Source organism: Tursiops truncatus, chromosome 15 (genome assembly GCF_011762595.2).
Source record: "Tursiops truncatus isolate mTurTru1 chromosome 15, mTurTru1.mat.Y, whole genome shotgun sequence".
NCBI lineage: Eukaryota > Metazoa > Chordata > Mammalia > Artiodactyla > Delphinidae > Tursiops > Tursiops truncatus.
Window position 1 is genome coordinate 65,521,715 of NC_047048.1, and position 19,620 is coordinate 65,541,334.

The window sequence follows — 19,620 nt, forward strand, 5'->3', positions numbered from 1 at the left end:
CAGGTGAAGGTGATGGTTGACTCAGGTGACCGGAAGCGAGCCATCAGTTCCGTGTGCAGCTACATTGTGTACCAGTGTAGTCGGCCAGCTCCTCTTCACTCCCGGGATCTTCACTCCATGATAGTGGCAGCTTTTCAGTGTCTCTGTGTCTGGCTGACAGAGCACCCTGATATGCTTGATGAAAAGGTTAGTCTACTAGATCTTAAACCAGTAAATAGAAACAAAAATGTATGTTGGGAAGATATCTTTTGAAAGAGAATATCTAAATTTAAATACAACATTGCATACTTTAAACTGAATATACTTGTTATATTTCAGGAAAACACTTGTCCTAGTGAGCATAATTCAAAAACTGTCATCGTACTTATTACAGTTGACCCTTGAACAATATGGGGTTGAACTGTGTGAGTCTACTTATATGCAAATTTTTAAAATAGTAAATACTACACTATTACATGATTCCTGATTGGTTGAACCCGTGAATGTGGAACTGTGGATAAGGAGGAACCGCATATATGGATATGGCTGACTATACATGTGGATTTTCGACTGAACTGAGGGTCAACGCCTCTAACCCCCATGTTGTTCAAGGGTCAAATGTATTTGGTTGCAAATTAACCCATAGAGAAGTTCTTTTCAGAGATGGGCCTTTGAATAATTTATCTGTGAACTGTCAAGAGATGGCCAGTAGGTACTTTGGTCACCTGTCATCAAACCAAGAAGGGCAGTTGATAGCCAGGCTGCAAACCTAGAGCACTGCTTGTTCATAAAGGTTGCTTGTATCTAAAAATTTCATTTCACACACGTTTCTTTCTTTTCAAGTAGACACAGATATCTAGGCTGCTTTCTCTACCATTTTTCCATGTAATACTCTTCTTATGGGAAGGCAGACAGTTACAAAGAATTCACAGTGTAAATAAAAGAAGAGATACCAGGTTTATTGGAAAATTATAGAGAGCTTTATATAGTTTTTAAAAAATAATACTGTTGATTAACTCTTAGTCATTTTCATGATGACTTGTAAAGTTATCATACCAGAAATTGCTTTAAAATGTCAATAACCTATGAACTTCCCTTTGGATAATGTAACATATTTTACACTATCTAGGTTTAACTGAATTACTGTTACATCTCTTTCACTCAGCCTTTCACGATTTACAGTCCATGGTAATTTTACAAGAATTGTGACTGAAAAAATTGAATTGAATTTATCATTACTTATTATCTAAATCTCTTAACACTCAAATTTAGTTCTTTAAAGAAAAATTGGGGGAGGGGACAAGTTTATTTTATTAAATTATTTTGAAGTTAATATATACCTATTCAAGAAAATGAGAAATTAGAGTCCCACCACCAAAACACATCCATATTGACACTTTCATGTATTTCCTTGTCGTTTCATAAGATAGGTGTATTACAAAAGCTAATCTGCTTTTCCTTTTTCTAGGACTGTCTTAAGGAAGTGCTAGAGATTGTGGAACTGGGTATTTCAGGAAGCAAGTCCAAGAACAGTGAGCAAGAGGTCAAGTACAAAGGAGATAAGGAGCCAAACCCTGCATCTATGAGGGTAAAGGATGCTGCTGAAGCCACCCTAACATGGTATGAAAGTGACTGCACAGGGATTGTGCCTAAGAGTTAGATGGAATTAGATGTGATCCTGTGTTGTTTCATCTCCTCCCCAGTTGTTCAGCATTAAGTGACACAACCCCATTTAGGATACTGTTTCTCCAGAAATAAAATGGAAAAGAAAATGTCTTGTTTTTTGGACCAAAGGAAACCAGGAACTTGGGGCTGAGAGTTTGGGTCCTTGTTTTTCTATGCTGGTTGTCAGTTAATTCAAGTCATATCATTTTAGAGCTGGAAAGGATCTTGGAGAGCCTTACCCACCCCCTCATTTTGATGGCTGAGTCCAGAGACAGGGTATGTCTGGGTCACACCATTAGGTCTCCTACTTGCCAGCTCAGTGGTTTGTATTCTCTGCTATACCATTTATATTACATGTTATAGGTTCATTCAGCAAGATTTATAAACGTCCTCTTATGAACTGGTAATAGAATGTAAAGATAAATCAGATTCAGTTATTGCCCTCAAAGAGCTTCTTGTCCAGTAGGGAAGATAAGATGTGAACACAAATATCTATAATGCTAGTTAGATTAAATGCTCCAAGAGACGAGGTACAAATAAAATGCTGGGGTGTTGGAAGGAGGAAATGAATACTTCCAGATTCAGGGAAATCAAAATAAGATTTCTAAGGAAAAGGACATGGACCTGACTCTTAGAGAATGGATAAAGTTTGAGCTATAAGTCAGATTGCAGGGTGGTTAGGCAGCAAGAGAAGACTCCTATGTCAAGCAGTTTGGTTGTGAAGGGACAGAGACAGGTTGGTATCTTGAAAAAGTATTAGAGAGAATTGAAATAGTGTGTTTGGCCAGTTAGTGAGCAGAGTAGAAAGAGGGAAGAAAGGCAGTTTATCAACTGAAAGGAAGAGGTAGGTGGAGAAGATTAGGTGGAATTGGTACAGATGGAAAGATGAGACTTATGAAAGGGTAAATGTAGATGAGACCCCAGAACAACATAAAAACAGGAAGGAGGAATGTCAAGTCAGTCTGGGTTGGCTCATCTTGGTCTTCTTAGTAAAGTGGTAGGTCAGACAGCTTGTAGATTTGTATGTAAATCAGCCCTTACCAAGATCCCAGAATCTTTTATGAGTTCTGTGACCTGTTGAAAGCTTTACACTAAAGTGTGCACAATAAAGTTGGGTTTATTTCAGTTCCTCATGGGCTTAGGCCATTCAGTAAAGTTTTAGAAGCGCACTTGCTTTAGTTCAGTCCTGCTCACTATGCTAATGATGGGCTTTCATTGACTTTGTGGGGGTTTGGCTAATAGCTAGAAAATTAGAAAAATGCGATTGAGTACTAGAAATAATAAAAGTCCAGAGAGAAGACCTGTGTGGGCTGGGGTGGACTTAAAAGCATTATTAAAAAACTAAGACTTGATGTGTGTACCTTGAAGAGTAAGGGATATGGAGAAAGGGGGAAGGACATTTCTCACTGGGACTCTGCATTATATAAAAATAAGTTTGCTCCATCCTAGGCTGGATGGAACATTCCATTGAGAATATGATTGGCAGTGAAGATTGGATATGAGCTCAGAATAAGTAGAGAGTCCTGAGATGCTTCCAGAACTAGCCAGTAGTTATCGAGGTGGCTCATCTGTCTTACCTCTGCTGGCAACTCTACAAAAGGCATCTTTAGTTTTAAGTCTTGAAGAGGGCCTTGAAGAGTCATCATGAAACATATCCAAATCACATTTTCTCTGTTCCCTCACAATTACAGCTTTATGTCAGTATCATTGCTGTTTTCCAGTTATGCAAACACAAAACTTTGACTCATTTTCTGATTTATCTCTGCTTTATCTGTTATTCCCCATATGAAGCCAGTGACTGAGTCCAATAGACTTTACCTTTGAAAGTATTTCCTCCATTTGTTCTGACCTCAGATAGCATTCCCAGTCCAGGCCCTTATCACTTCTTGCCTGATTTCCCTGTTTTCAGTCTCTCACACTTTTTTGCATTCTGTTGCTGAACTCATCATCTTAGGTACTGTGCTTATTCTGCTGCTTGAGTGATTGAAAACTGAATAGATTGCTGTTTACTGCCATATGGTGTGAAATTTTTGGTCTCGTTTTCAAGGCCCCCCTTGAGTCCCCACTCAAACTGTCTGATCTTTCCCAGCACATCCCTTCTGCCACAGCTGGCAGGCCACTTGTGGCCGTGAAGTGTACATGTTCATACCTGTCTGTATACTTCCCCTGGGTTTCAGGACTTCCCTCTTCTCCTCTTGGCCACATCCTCCATTGTTCGGTGCTCATATCATATCCACTACTTCCATGGACCTTCTTTGGTCATTCTGCTTCTTTTCCACACCTCTGTGCTCAATTAGTCTGACCTTACCACACTGCATGAATTCTACAGTGTCATGATCACACCTGGTTATATTTGATAACATGCTAGTGTTACCTCCCCAACCTGGGTAAAGGCCACATTTCCCTCTTCACATCCCTCACAGTGCTGAGCACACAGGAGATAGTTACGGAATGCAGATCAGCTGGTTGGTGTTTTTCCCCTTGTTGTATAATATACATTAGGACTCTTGGAAGACATTTTAGCGGCCCCTCTGCTTAGTCACCTTTAAGACTTATTTACCAAGTTATTTGACCTCTAATTTTGGGATACTTTAGCCCCCAAGTTTGCCCATTTCATTTTAATTGTTAAAAACTTGATGTTTACACTGAGCTGAAATCTCTCCCACTTTAACTTCTACCCATTGTTTCTGATTCAGACTTTTAATAATAAAACGCTTTTTTCTGAGGAGTGGTGGTGTCTGAAGACAGTGCTCATGTTCTTTCTAATTCATTTCTGCCAGTACCTTCAACTGTTTTTCATATGACAGAGATTTAGAGTACCTTTATCATCCTCGTCTTTTTTCCTTTCAATGGCGCAGGTTTGTCTGTGTACCTCTTTAAAGGTCAATGACCTTTAAATTGTAGAATATTATATTTTCATTAAAGTGTACTTAGAGACTGCATTGGGTTTTTGAGAACCTGGTGATTTGTACTAAGTCAACTAAAATCTTACAGGCTTTTTTTTAACGCATTTACCTTTTGTCTTTCTCATCCTGTACTTATTTTTTTGGGGGGGTATTTGGATGTAATGTACAGAATTTTACATTTAAACTTGAAATTTCTTTATGTAAGATTTACCTCATTATTGTTAATTTTTTAAGATTCTTTTGGATCCCAATTCTTACTCTGATATATTAACTCTGCAGCTCAACTTTTGGTCAACTGCAGATTTATTTTATTTATTTATTATTTTAAAATTTATTTATTTATTTATTATTTATTTTTGGCTGTGTTCGGTCTTTGTTACTGTGTGCGGGCTTTCTTTCGGTTGCAGCGAGTGGGGGCTACTCTTCATTGTGGTGCGCAGGCTTCTCATTGTGGTGGCTTCTCTTGTTGCAGAGCACGGGCTCTAGGCCAGCGGGCTCAGTAGTTGTGGCTCGTGGGCTCTAGAGCACAGGCTCAGTAGTTGTGGCGCACGGGCTTAGTTGCTCCGCGGCATGTGGGATCTTCCTGGACCAGGGCTCGAACCCATGTCCCCTGCATTGGCATGTGGATTCTTAGCCACTGCGCCACCAAGGAAGTCCCCAACTGCAGATTTAATGAGCCTGCCCTGTGTGTCCTAATCAAAGATACTGATAGGGGTTTCCCTGGTGGCGCAGTGGTTGAGAGTCCGCCTGCCGATGCAGGGGACACGGGTTTGTGCCCCCGTCTGGGAAGATCCCACATGCCGCGGAGCGGCTAGGCCCGTGAGCCATGGCCGCTGAGCCTGTGCGTCCGGAGCCTGTGCTCCACAATGGGAGAGGCCACAACAGTGAGAGGCCTGCGTACTGCAAAAAAAAAAAAAAAAAAAGATACTGATAAAAATATTGAACAGGGTCTTCCCTGGTGGTCCAGTGGTTAAGACTCCGCTTCCATTGCAGGGGGCACAGGTTCTATCCCTGGTCGGTCGGGGAAGATCCCGCGTGCTGCACAGCGTGGCCAAAAAAAATAAATAAATGGTTAGTTCTTTAAAGTGTATATATATATATATATATATATATATATATATATATATATATATAGAACAGAGTGTGTGTGTGTGTATATATATATATATATATATATATATATATATATATATATATAGAACTTCAGGTTCACAGAGGTTTTTAAATCTTGTCTGTAAGTTTATAATGATACACTGCCAAATACTTGCATGTCTTGATTTCAGAGATATTTCTCTGCCTTTCCAGTCTAGTAATCATCAAGAAGAGAAAAATGTGGTTAGGCTGGTGTGACCTGTACCCTTGCCAGCAACCTATTTGATAATGTCTTAGAATCTTGCATGGAACATAAGCTCACATGGTCCATATGCTTTGTGACAACCATCTCTGTCCCATGTTAGAAAACCCACATTTTCCCATTGCTTGTCTCTTGGTTTTTCATAAATTCTTAGGCCTGAACTCATCATGAAGTTCTCCTGGTCCTTGAAATTCTTAGATAGTCCTTCTCCTAGGAGGAGAGAAAATGGAAGGAAAGTATCTGTTGAGCAGTGTTGCCTTCTATTATCAGAGAGATTTGGGTTCAAGCATTAGAATGAAAGAGAAAGGGAGAGGATTGCAATGGTGTTGGGGAATACTAGTTTTCAAATGAGTTACGTATGAAGGATCAGGTGATATTAGGACCACAAGGTAAAATCTTTAAGTTTTCGTAAGAAGATTCTTTCTGTGTTTCAGTTTCTTAATTAGAAAATGGGAATAATAATGGTAGCTATCTCATAGGGTTGTTATGATAACTAAATAAAATGTGTAAAGTGCTTAGACCCAGTGCCTGGCACATGGTAAGTGGTATATGTAAGTTATTACTATTATGCATTGAAGGTATGCAGAAATCTCTGTGGATATAAACATTTCAGAATGGTAAGACTTGATCAGTTGAATTCCAGTTTATAAAGCATTTTTTCATATATATTCTCATTTAATAATTACAGTGGTTCTGTGAGATGTTAACTACTAGTGCATCAAGTTCCTTATCTGTAAAATGACGATATCTATTCATGGCCACACAGTGAGAAGGCAGTAGGCCCTGGTTTCTGGTCTCTTGATGATCACTTATCTCTTCTGAGCCTGAGTTTCCCCGTCTGAAAAATTGAGGGGTCTTGGCTGATCTTTGGATCCTTTTCTAGGTCTAGAATGCTTTAGCATTATCCTGAAACCTGGAGCACACACATTTTTTAAAATATATCTTTAGGAGCTTCATGATTTGGAAGTATGATTAGTCAGGTTCCCTGGGTAGCAAACTTCAAGAGAGAGAAATTTGCTTGCAGGAAGTTTATTGGAAAGTGCTCTCAGGATCAACCCTTATGAGGGAATGAAGGAAGTAGGATTGAGCAGAGGGAAGACATAAACTGTGATGCATTTGCAACAAAGAGCTCTGGAGCTGGGCTGGCCCTTCAGGATTCTCTCATGTTGGGGCCGGGGGGCTGGGACTTTATACCCCTGCATTAACAGTTCATTGGACGAGAACTGCCCCAGGAGGAAGCTGTGATCTTGAGTGAAGTGGTTCTCATTGGCCTCTCCAGGACTCAGCTGAAAGCTATGGCCACCATCTCCCTGCATCTGGGGTACTGGGTCTTTCAGTCTTGGAGAGGGAAATCTGGACAGCACACCACAGCATCTGCCACAGGGAGTAAATCTGACTCTCAAAGAGGAAGCGTGGCTGTGGTCAGATAAATCCAAAAGAACAGAATCACAGATTGATGCATGAGGTGAATTGAAGATTTCCCTTTGGGGATTAACTGTTATCTTTTGCATTCTCCGTAGTATTATGCAGTTGCTTGGCGCATTTCCTTCACCCAGTGGTCCTGCCTCTCCTTGTAGTCTGGTGAATGAGACCACTTTGATTAAATACTCCAGACTGCCAACCATAAACAAGCATAGTTTCCGGTACTTTGTCTTGGATAACAGTGTCATCCTGGCAATGCTGGAGCAACCTCTTGGAAATGAACAGAGTAAGTTTCAGCACTTTGGGCTTTTTCCATTGCTAAATCAACATGTTCATCAGTATTAGCAAGCTGTTTCCAGGATCGGGGAAGGAAAGACTGCAAATTCTAAGTAATTTTGCATTTGTCAGAAAGCCTTCTAGCTGATGAGATAATAGCAGCTAAAAAATAGAGGGTCAGAAAATGCAATATACATATTAAATAGAATCTTTTAGAGACCCTTTATATCTATTAGAAAAGAGCTCCATAATTTTATAAAAAGTTCAGTGGGATATTTCTGTTGTTTACCGTGTATAAAAATCATTATTACTCTTTCGTCCTTCTTGAACTTTGGATCCTGCCCCTCTCCTTTCCCGCCCTTCACTCCACATTGTTCTTTTTCAGTTATTGGTGCCACCCAAACAGGCTGGGAATTGGAGGAGTCATCTTTGCCTTCTCCTTCCTGTTACTCCCTTATGTAGTTGGTTTCCAAGTTTCTACCCCGCTAGTGACTTTGGAATCTTCTTTTCTCTGCATTCCTCCCAGTACAGCCAAATGCAGGACTTTATTATTTCTTATCTGGATTATTGCTTCCTACCTGATCTGATTCTTCCTCCTTCCAGTTCCAAAATTTGTTACCGTTACCTCCATCCTACTTGCTGCCACCATTGCATTCATCCTCAAATGCAGATCTGACCATGCCAGTGCCCTCCTGAAAATTCTTCAGTGATTTTCCATTGACATAACATGCACTGTTTTCTTCCCCTCTTTCCCCCAATTATAAACCATCTCAAGGTGTGTGATTACCACTGCAACGCAGACTGCTCAGAGTACATTTTTTCTGATGGTAATTGGAATCAGCCAGTATGTAAAGGAAGCATGTTCTTAGAGAGACCCTTATTGCTGGGAAGGTAAAGGAAAGTGAAGGTTACAGAAAAGTTGGGCATACAGGGAATCACCTAGCGTGCAATTCCCTCATTTACAGGTTAAGAAACTGGGGCTCAGAGAGGGTATGTGACTTGTCCAGGGTTACTTGAGAAGTGTATGGTATGACCAGGACTAGAGTCCAAATTTTCTGAACCTCATACTATCTCTTTGTTATTGTTGCCCCACAGTGATAGGATTTCCTCAGTGATTAAAGACTTAACCTTCTTACTTTTGCAAACATGAAAAGGATCTTAGAGTCCCATGCAAATTCTGTTGAGTATATATAGGTAGGATCTCATAAATCCATAAAATGAAATGAGACGTTTCCCAGTAGTTCAGGGACGAGTGAATACCATCACAGCTTTCCTTCCTCTTGTGGTAAGATACAGTGACTTTAATATGAAGTGGATGGGGCCTTTAATCGTTGCCCAACTCCAGAAGCACTGGTCCCAAGTCTTTCCTTCTTAAGGCACCTCATCCTTCTCTACCTTAGACCTGGGTGTTGCTTGACTTTCTTCCCTGGTTTGTGCCAATTATTCATGATTCCTCCAGTTTCCCACTCCCGAGCCACCTGCTAAAGAGTCTATAAAATCCCAGTATCCTCTCCAGGTTTCCTGGCCTGAGGGGTAGATGTCAACCCTTTTCCAGATTTTTTAGGACTCCATTACTCTCATTCGAAGCAATTTCATTGCATTGGAATTCTACCAAAAATATAAACAATTGGGATTTTATAGAAGTACAAGGATATTTTAATGGTTCATTGTAATAGTTAATAACAGAAGTAAGAGAGAGAAGTTAGAACAAGTTTGACTCCTACACCAGAGACAAAAGAAGGGAGGGAATAGGAAGAAGGATCTGGGTACACAGGCAGTCCATCCTGAGTTCTTTACCTCCCTTCTTCCTGCCCCTGAACTTGTGTTGGGATGAAACAGTGCCTGCCTGTGGTGGGCTGTGGTGCACAAAGGCATGGGTGAATGTAACATCAGCACCGCAAGCACCCAGCCTGTCTTCTGCATTTAGGTCATTCCCAACACTGAAAGTTAAGAGTATTTGCTAGGATAGTGTTGCCCAAAAATGTGTATGTGTATTGCTGGAGGTATGTGAGATGATGTTGGTTGATACATCGGTGAACATTATTTTATGTATTTTTAAACATGTGTTTTAAAAATATATAATTAGCACACCAAAATTCATGATTTTCCTTTTAAGGTAGAAATATATCATTTCCTTCAAAAATTTTAAGTTTAAATTTAAATAGTAATAGCGGTACTTGGATATGACAGAATCCACAGAGATGGTTCACAAAGGATAAAAGTTAGGGAAGCACTATGCTAGGGCTTTGATTATTAGAGGCTCTAAAATTGACAATAGGTGTATTTTATATGTTGTCAGAAATAAAAACTTCTCCACCAACATTTTATTCTAGATGATTTTTTCCCCTCTGTCACTGTGCTGGTCCGGGGAATGTCTGGAAGACTTGCTTGGGCACAACAACTTTGCCTTTTACCCAGAGGAGCAAAAGCGAATCAGAAGGTATCCATCAGAAGTTACAGGGAAGTGACTAGGAGTGAGTGTGTGTGTGCACGTGTTTGTGTGTGTTTTGATTTAAAGGTTAAATAATATTACAACAAAAATCACAGATAAATATTTTTGATCCTAGCCAGATTCTCAGTCCGTGAGTTCACATCAGAATCATCTTAGGAGCCTAGAATTCCAGGTCCACTGAAATACTCTTTAAAGACGTCTTCAAGGCAGGTGTATTTTCAGAAAACTTTCCGAGTGACTCTGACATCCACTTATGATTAAGAACTACTGTTCTGAACAGTGGACCGAATTTTTCCATGCAGTGTTTAAAATAATAAAATTTAGGTACATGCCATTATGAAAAAAATTTTGCCAGAGCCTTGATGTCTCTGGCAACAGTACTTAGTTTCAGATTGTTTCATATAACTGTATAATTGGTAATATGCTCTATAATTTTTTAATGTGCTGTATAATTTAATGAAATCTTTCTTTGGGGTGGCACAGTTTATTTTCTTTATAACAGTTGTAATCACGTGAATAAAATTTGCTTACGGGAGAAAGTTGGAAAATTCAGATAATAAAGAAGAAATTTTTAAATCACCGGTACTTTTACTCTCCAGAAGTAGATAGCCACTGTTAATAGTTTAGTGGGTTTCCTTCCAATCTTTTTGTTCCTTTCTGTATATAACACTTAAATAGAATTTTAGTCATTTTTGTATATACTGCTCTTTTCACTTATCACACTGTAAGCTTTTACTTATGTTACTAAAAATTCTTTAAAACATAATAAAATTTTACCAGCATTTAAGAGAGACGCTCACAAAATTGGAGCAAATGCCTAAAACAATTGAACATTCCATATGTCTCTGTTAGATGAGATGTGTTTGCTGTGAGGAGCACACCCCTATTTGCTCCTGGTGGCGTCACGCCAGTCACATTCTGTCAGCAGCACTGTATAAGCCACTGAATGCCATTAAAGACTGAGGAAGAAGGAGATCAGGAAAGGCACTAAAACTGTTCAGTAGTTTAATATGTGCCATATATTTTTTTGTTTAATCCTTATGACAGTCTTGTGGTGGATTATTTCCATTTTTCAGGTGTGAAAACGGAAGTCACACAGCTAATATATATTAAAGCAGGGATTTGGCGCCTTGAAGACCTAGATTCGGTGCCATATCTTTTCACTTAAGCCATGCTAAGGTTCTAATTATTGAACTCACTGTCTAGAGATGCCCAGTGGATGTAAACTTGTTACTTTATTATATGGAATGATTTGAGAGCCCTTAGGGAAGAAGGAAGTTTGAGCCTTAAGCTCTGAAATGCCTTACCTATTGGCTTACCGCTGAATATGGAAGATTCAGGCCTGGTGCAGTGGAGGTCCGTAACCCATTTATCAGGCACAAAAATCTGTCATAAGTTGATGAACATTTTTATAAAAGTAAAAGAGTACATTGGTACCTTTACCATTAGCAGTAGTATTTGCAGATTCTTACTGAATTTCTGTGTTATGCAATCCTAGGGAAACACAGGCTTCTAAGAGACCAGGGAAATACATGTCATTTCAGCTGGCACCCACATGTAATAAACATAATGTTATTTGTTTTATTTTAACAGCTTTTTGTGCCTGAACCTCGTCCAGTTCCTAAAAATGATGTTGGATTTAAATATACTGTGAAACATCGACCATTTCCTGAAGAGGTGGACAAGATTCCTTTTGTGAAAGCAGATCTGAGCATTCCAGATTTGCATGAAATTGTTACTGAAGAAGTAAGATAAATTATTATCAGCTGTTGTTAAGAGAATGACTATTAACATTCTTCAACAAGTTCTGTGGTCAAGACACTGCCTTTCTTTGGTATTCCTGGGGGTGATTCATAAGATGACCTGGGTATTTGTCATCCAGGAGGTTACCGTGTAGTAAGACAAATATAGATTGTGGCTGATTGAAAGAAACTGGACATATCTTATAGAGAGGTGGCACTGGGCTGCCTGGGCTGGTCTGTGGTTTCAGTAGTGTTCTGATATGATCAGACCCTAGTGGAGGATATTTGGAGAAGGGAGCCCAATTCAGAGACAGTTATGACAATCTAGGCAGGGGATGGGAAGGACTACCTCATTGATAGTGGAAGTTTAAATATATGGCATGTCTTGTAGAGGTAGATCCAGACAGTCTTGGATTGATGAGGGAAGGAAAAGAGCCAAAGAACTTTAGATTTCAGGCTTGAGTGACAAAGATAACAGTGCCATTTATAGAAATATAGACATTAGGAAGAGGACAGGTTTGGGAAAATGGGAGAAATTTATTTGGGTTTAGATTAATTTAGATACTTAAATAGATTAAGTAATTGGTCACTTAGGTCAAGAGAGAAGAATTTTAAGAAATGGAAGACAGGTATGTCAGGGCATGAGAGAATATAAGGTTAGGAATGGAGGCTGCCTGCAGTTTCCAATGCTAGAGAGATCAAGGAGAAGGAGCACTAAGAAGAGGCCCCTGGATTTTGTCATGAAATGTTGGTGACCTTTGAGAGCAAGTTCAAAGGAGTATTAAAGTGTAAGGGTCTGGGGAATGAATGGTTAAAGAGGAAAAGGCAGTGAATATAAACTACACTGTTACTGTTAGCAGTAAAGGGAAGGGTACAGAGTGAAAAAGAGTGTGAGGAAATAGCCTTAGCTAAGGAAACGCAAGGCTGGTTTTTCTTTTTCTTTCTTTTTTTTTAATTCAAGAAGAATTAGAGGTGGAAGGAGCCAGTGGAAAAGGGTCTGCACCTGCCAACACTGTAAGGTGGCCTGGGGAAATGATGAGTAACAGAGTAAAGCCCTGGAGGCAGTAGGGTCAAGAACCTGTGATTGAGTTTAGAAAAGGGACACTTCTGGTAAGACAGGAGAGGAGAGGGTCAGTGAAGGTTCAGAGACATTTAGAGGTGGAAAGGAGGAAAATTAAAGCAGCTTATATAAATTTTAATCTTAGTTCTTAGCAATGAAATAGGGAAGCAAAGATGATTCTTAAAATTGCCAGGCAGCCCAGCTAGGTTTAAGTAGCATCATCTGTAGTGAAGTTACTTAATGCACTCTGCTGACTTTCTCCAAAAGTCCTTGGTATCCAGGGCTTCCCTGGTGGCGCAGTGGTTGAGAGTCTGCCTGCCGATGCAGGGGACACGGGTCCGTGCCCCGGTCCGGGAAGATCCCACATGCCGCGGAGAGCCTGAGCCTGCGCGTCCGGAGCCTGCGCTCCGCAGCGGGAGAGGCCACAGCAGTGAGAGGCCCGCATACCGCAAAAAAAAAAAAAAAGTCCTTGGTATCCAGAGGCATAAGTAAAAAATTTGAATGGTGTGGAGATTGGCTGGGTGAATAAGGAAGAATAAGGAACAACACAGCCATGTTATATGCTTAGAAGAGGGTATAAGATGTCAGATTCGGGGATTTAGTTTTGGTTGGGAGGTAGATGAAGCCAGAAGGATGCTAATGGCTTGGGGAAATACGGGGAGGGGTTGTTTGCCTCTCAGTGATAGTAAAGGGGGAGTAGGAGTTTGGGTGAGCTGTAGGAAAGGAATTTCAGGATGGTAGCTCTTGAAAGTACAGCACATCTGAGGTACAACGTGTGTCATGGATGGCAAGAGTTGTGAAGGTTGAGGAGGTTGTAGGAATATAAGCCAGGCTGTTCACCAAAGAGGATGGAATTTTAAATAGGATGGATCAGAAGGGAAGCAGAGGTAATAACTCCAAGAGTATAGCAACTAATGCTATGGTTATGGACTTCAAAACATGAGGGGATCACTGCAGGATGAAGATGGACAGGGATCTGGCAGAGAGCGACGACTCTGCCCCCTTTCTTGCCGATGTGAAGGGAAGCAGAGACAGAGTGGTTTCACTTACAGCAAGGAGATGAAGGAGCAATTTTTGAGGCTGTAGGGACATGTTTTGGGTATTTGTTTTAACCTTGTAACGTATTTGCTTGATTGTATGCTCTTGGTTGTACTGAATTGAAACTCAGTGTTGATCACTGAAAATTATCTTCATTTATTTTGTTGCTTGTAGCTTTATTTTCATTTAAAACTTGATTAATTCTATTACTTTTATGATAATTCCAAAAAAATGAAATGTTCGGTTTATTTCAGTTAGAAGAGAGACATGAAAAATTAAGGAATGGCATGGCCCAGCAGATTGCTTATGAAATACACCTTGAACAACAAAGTGAGGAGGAATTGCAGAAGAGAAGTTTTCCTGATCCGATTACAGATTGTAAGCCCCCACCTCCTGCCCAGGAATTCCAAACAGCACGCCTTTTCCTTTCACACTTTGGATTTTTGTCCTTAGAAGCATTGAAGGTAATTTCTGTAAACTTTTATGAGTAAATATATTCATATATTAACATTCAGCTGCTGATAGCTAAAGCATTTTTATGAAGATAGAAGGAATTTTAAAAAACAAACTGTTTAAAACCTTACCCTTCATACAAGGAAATGAAATTCCATGATGCTGTAGGTTATAATATGAGCTCCAAGACAGTTTTCCCATGAATATATTTAGAGTTCTGTCTGAGGGGACTGCTTATAATATAATAATATATGCGCCTCTGAATTTTCCTAGGTAATGTAGGACTCATATCACACATATTAATGAAATCTATAGATAATTAGAAAAAAGAATGTTAAAACTCTTCCCCAGTACACTTTATTACTGAAAGTATGGGCTACAATTTACTCTGCTCTTCTATGCCACTTTTAAAAAGGAACAAGTATAAGCACTTCTTATGTTGTGCAGTTCCTGAGATCAGACTGTCTAGGTTTATGTCCTGGCATCACTACTTGCCAGCTATGTGATCTTGGGCAAGTTGCCCAACTTTTCTGAGTCTTAGTTCCTCATCTATAAAATAGGGGTGGGCTTCCCTGGTGTTGCAGTGGTTAAGAATCCTCCTGCCAATGCAGGGGACACGGGTTCGAGCCCTGGTCTGGGAGGATCCCACATACCACAAAGCAACTAAGCCCTTGCACCACGACTACTGAGCCTGCGTTCTAGAGCTCGTGCACTGCAACTACTGAGCCTGCCAGCCACAGCTACTGAAGCCCGTGCACCTAGAGCCCGTGCTCCACAACAAGAGAAGCCACTGCAATGAGAAGCCCGCGCACCGCAACAAAGAGTAGCCCCCACTCGCTGCAACTAGAGAAAGCCTGTGCACAGCAACAAAGACCCAATGCAGCCAAAAATAAATAAATAAATAGATAAATAGGGGTGATAAGGGTATCCATCTCATTATGATCGTGTCAGGTGCTTCATGTAGTACGTAGTACAAAGTCAACCAGCCTGTAAGGTAAATAATGTCATTATTCTTAATTCCATTAAAACAATTTTACAAGGAAAGTAATGGTATCTCTATTTCACAGATGTGGAAACAGGGCCTCAAAAATGTGAAATGGCTTCCCTGAATGTGGATTTAGAGTTTGTACTAAGGCCTGTTTGTTTTGAAAAGCACAACTGAAGATTGCTAGGCAAGAAGTTGTTTATTGCACAAGTTGCCCCCTGCCCTTACTCGCCAACAGCTACTTGGTTAAAGGCCATTTAACTTTTAAGGAAAGCAGAGGGGAACATTGCTGACTGAGTTTGGATTTCAGCATGTAGATGAAAAATATTTTATGTTGTAGAAAATCGAGTTAGTGGTGGAGAGTAAAAAGTAAAAAACTCTTAAAATGCAGAAGAAAACAACAGAAAGAGGAAAATAATGAGAAATACAGTGGTAAATATGGAAGGCCAGGAACAAAGATACTACCTAAAAATGATTAGTGGTATTCCTAGTGGAGAAAATTGAACAGAGTAGAAGCAGTAAATAAAAACATACTAGAAGAAAATATTACATTCTGTGGACTGAAGGGAGACAAGAAGAGGCATGGACTGAAGGGAGACAAGAAGAGCCTTAACAGCCCTGTCTCTGAGATTGAAGTTTTCCTTTCATGTTATCTATTCTGCTTGAAATTTTTAAGCTTTCAAGGAAATAATTCTCATGCTTTCTCACCTGGTTCAGAACATAGGAAAAAGGGACTTCCCCAGTGGTCCAGTGGTTAAGACTCCGCACTCCCAATGCAGGGGGCCCAGGTTCAATCCCGGGAATTAGATCCCACATGCCACAACTAAGAGCCTGCATGCTGCGATGAAGATCCCGCGTGCTGCAACTAAGACCCAGCACAGCCAAATAAATATTCTTTTAAAAAAAGAGAACATAGGAAAAAGTCAGAAAGTAAACTGGTTTATTTTATGAATCTTACCTTATCTCTAGTAATTTATACCAGACAGCACACACATGAAAAAGCTATAAACCAATCTTTACTTGCGAATATATGTGCAAAAGTGTTAAGGAGAATGCTAGTAAAATTGAATTCAGCAGCGTGTTAAACAAATTAACTTCTACAACCAAGTAAGGTTTATCCTAGGAACTTAAGGAGATCAGTTATTGGTAAATATTAGTAAAGTTATTAAGAAAATAATTTGATCCTATTTTAGCAGATCTGTCAATAAAACAGTCAGTATTCAGTAGAATAATATTCAGTCTGATTTTTAAAAAATGAATAAACAAAAAACCAAAAACTTAGTTAGGGCCAGTAATGTAGATCTCAGTAAATGGCAGCCTGTTTAGGAAACGAGATGGGGAATGAGGAAACTAGAACCACCCTTTGTTAAAAATCAGAGGTAAAGGATATCTACCTTGGCCACTGTTTAACACTGAGAGTTTTTTAGTTAATGAAAAGTTATTTTAATTTTATTTTTAATTAAAAAAAATTTTTTTTTGGCTGTGTTGGGTCTTCATTGCTGCACGTGGGCTTTCTCTAGTTGTGGCGAGTGAGGGCTACTCTTCATTGAGGTGCATGGGTTTCTCACTGCGGTGGCTTCTCTTGTTGCGGAGCACAGGCTCTAGGCGCGTGGGCTTCAGTTGTTGCAGCACGTGGGCTCCGTAGTTGTGGCATGCGGGCCCTAGAGCATGTAGGCTTCAGTAGTTGCAGCAAGTGGGCTTAGTTGCTCCGTGGCATGTAGGGTCTTCCCGGACCAGGGATTGAACCCATGTCCCCTGCGTATGCAGGCGAATTCTTAACGACTGCACCACCAGGGAAGTCCCTATTTTAATTTTTAAATAATTATAGATTAACAGAAAGTTTTTTTTTAAAAATGTGCAGGGAGGTTCCCCCAATGGGTAACATCTTACATAACTACAGTATAGTATCAAAACCAGGAAAGTCAGTGAAATATTAAAAGAAACTAAATAAGAGGAAAAAAACCATTGGAAAGGAAAAGACAGTTCTCAGGTAATATGATTTCTAATTAGACAGCCATAAGAGAATCAATAGAATGTTTAAAGTAAATGGGAATTAAGATCACTACACACCAAGTATAGATATTAATGACTGTGGCTCTAATATGCAGTTACAAATATGATGCCAAAATACCTCAGTTACAACTGCGATATTGACAAAAGTTATTCTAAGAAAATGTATTAAAACACAGACCTAGAGAGAAAAACTTTAAAGTTATTAAGAGTTAAGAGGTATAAAATATATGCATGTTATGTTCCTGAATCAGAAGATCATCCAGAAGAGCAAGGTGATGAGATAGCTTATTTAAAAAAGAAAGAATGTGGAGCCTTTGTCCTATAAGGTGTATCATAGCATGCTACAGGTCTGTAGTTCCTTATCCATGATTTCAAAGTAAAAAATGAAAACTAGAAGTTCTTTTGTATGTTTGTATAAAATTCACTTAGTGGAAAAATCTGACCTGAATTGATGCGAGGCTATTTGTAGTCTTACTTATTTCATAGTGTGAATACTCTTCTGTTTGACTGCAAAAATAGTAATGTTTTTGATGATAGGGTGTTGCCTCAACCCTTGTTAGGAATGTTATATAATGGACTAGAAGACCAGGCTCACGATCCTTGCTATTGTAGAAGAGAGTAATCCTTGCCATCTCTGGGGGTTGCTTTCCTGAAAAATATCATGGATGGCCCAACCTGCTGGGCAAGATCAGGATCTCAAAGAAGATAAAGGATGGGGGGAAACAAAACAAAAAATGCCTTAAAAAATTAATAGACTATTTTTTAAAGCAGTTTTAGGTTTGCAGAACAATTGAGTAGAAAGTAGAGAGACTTCCCATATAACCTCTCTTCCTCCACACACACAGTTTCTCGTATTGTAACATCTTGCATTGTTGTGACACATCTGTAACAAGTGATGAACCAGTATGGGATGGATTATTAACTGAAGTCCATAGTTTACCTGAGTTCACTCTGTGTTGTACAATTCTGTGGGTTTTGACAAATGCGTATAATAACATGTGTCCATCATTATAGCATTATACAAAATAGTTTCACTGCCCTAAAAATCCAGTGTAGTCTTCTTAGTCATACTTCCTCCTCCTTCCCCCACCCAACCCCTGATTTTTTTTACTGTCTCTACAGTTTTGCCTTTTCCAGAATGTCATATAGTTGGAATCATATAGTATGTATCCTCTTCAGATTGGCTTCTTTCACTTAGTGATTTGCATTTAAGTTTCCGTCATGTCTTTTTGTGACTTGATAGCACATTTCTTTTTATTACTGAATAATAGTCCATTGTGTGGATGTATCACAGTCTACTTATCCATTCACCTACAGAAAGACACCTTGGTTGCTTGCAAGTTTTGGCCATTATGAATAAAGCTGCTTGTAAACATTTGTGTGCAGGTTTTTGTGTAGGCATGTTTTTAATTCATATGGGAAAATACCAAGTTACGTAATTGCTTCACTGTATGGTAAGACTATGTTTAGCTTTGCAAGAAACTGCCAAATTGCCTCCGGGCATGGCTGTACCATTTTGCATTAAGACCGGCAATGAATAAGAATAAAATACATATAAAATTTTTTGCTAGAAAGCTTGATATTTTATAGAGAAAATAGGATTTTAAATTATATACATATTAAGATTTCAACTGTCTTTCAGCAGAAAAAGGCAAATAAGAGAACTGGAAGGAAGAACACAAGCATGTTAAATAGTTTCTGTAGTTTGGGATTATGGTTGTGCTTATTGCTGCGACTTTATAATTTTTTTTTTTTACTTAATGTTTATTAAACCGTGAGCAAGTATTGCTTTTATAATTAGAATGATGAAGAGAGATAATAATTTCTCCTTTCTTCCTTTGGCGATAGGAACCTGCAAATAGTCGTCTACCTCCTCACCTTATTGCACTTGACTCCATGATACCTGGATTTTTTGATGACATTGGGTATCTGGATCTCTTGCCATGTCGTCCCTTCGACACAGTTTTTATTTTCTATATGAAGCCAGGTCAGAAAACAAACCAGGAGGTGAGATTTCTGGATTTTGGGGGTAAATTTTTATGCTATAAATTCTATAAACCCTTGAGGTAATTGTTACACCGGTTGAGTTTCCTTGGCTTTCTAGGAACTGAGTGTGACTAGAAAACAATAAGATTCTCTGAGGCCTCCTTTAGAATGGCTGAGACCTGCCTTCCCTAGTCACAGGGAAGATTTAGATTAATTTCCAGCTGCCAGCCAGTGGCCTGCAAGTTGAATTTGACTTACTTATTGCATCTTGACTAAATTTTCAAGTTGT

The 19,620-nt window shown here is 39.4% G+C and overlaps 1 protein-coding gene across 2 annotated transcripts in view; it reads left to right on the plus strand.

The window, feature by feature from the left end:
• RALGAPB (Ral GTPase activating protein non-catalytic subunit beta) overlaps positions 1-19,620 on the plus strand; it is a 101,590-nt gene that overhangs the window by 66,168 nt on the left and 15,802 nt on the right. For both annotated transcript variants that reach the window (XM_019943860.3, XM_019943863.3), the window contains exons 17-23: positions 4-186; positions 1,448-1,599; positions 7,425-7,612; positions 9,936-10,042; positions 11,648-11,800; positions 14,149-14,358; positions 19,194-19,352. In XM_019943860.3, the coding sequence (XP_019799419.1) occupies positions 4-186; positions 1,448-1,599; positions 7,425-7,612; positions 9,936-10,042; positions 11,648-11,800; positions 14,149-14,358; positions 19,194-19,352 (1,152 nt within the window). The remainder of the gene's footprint in view (positions 1-3; positions 187-1,447; positions 1,600-7,424; positions 7,613-9,935; positions 10,043-11,647; positions 11,801-14,148; positions 14,359-19,193; positions 19,353-19,620) is intronic.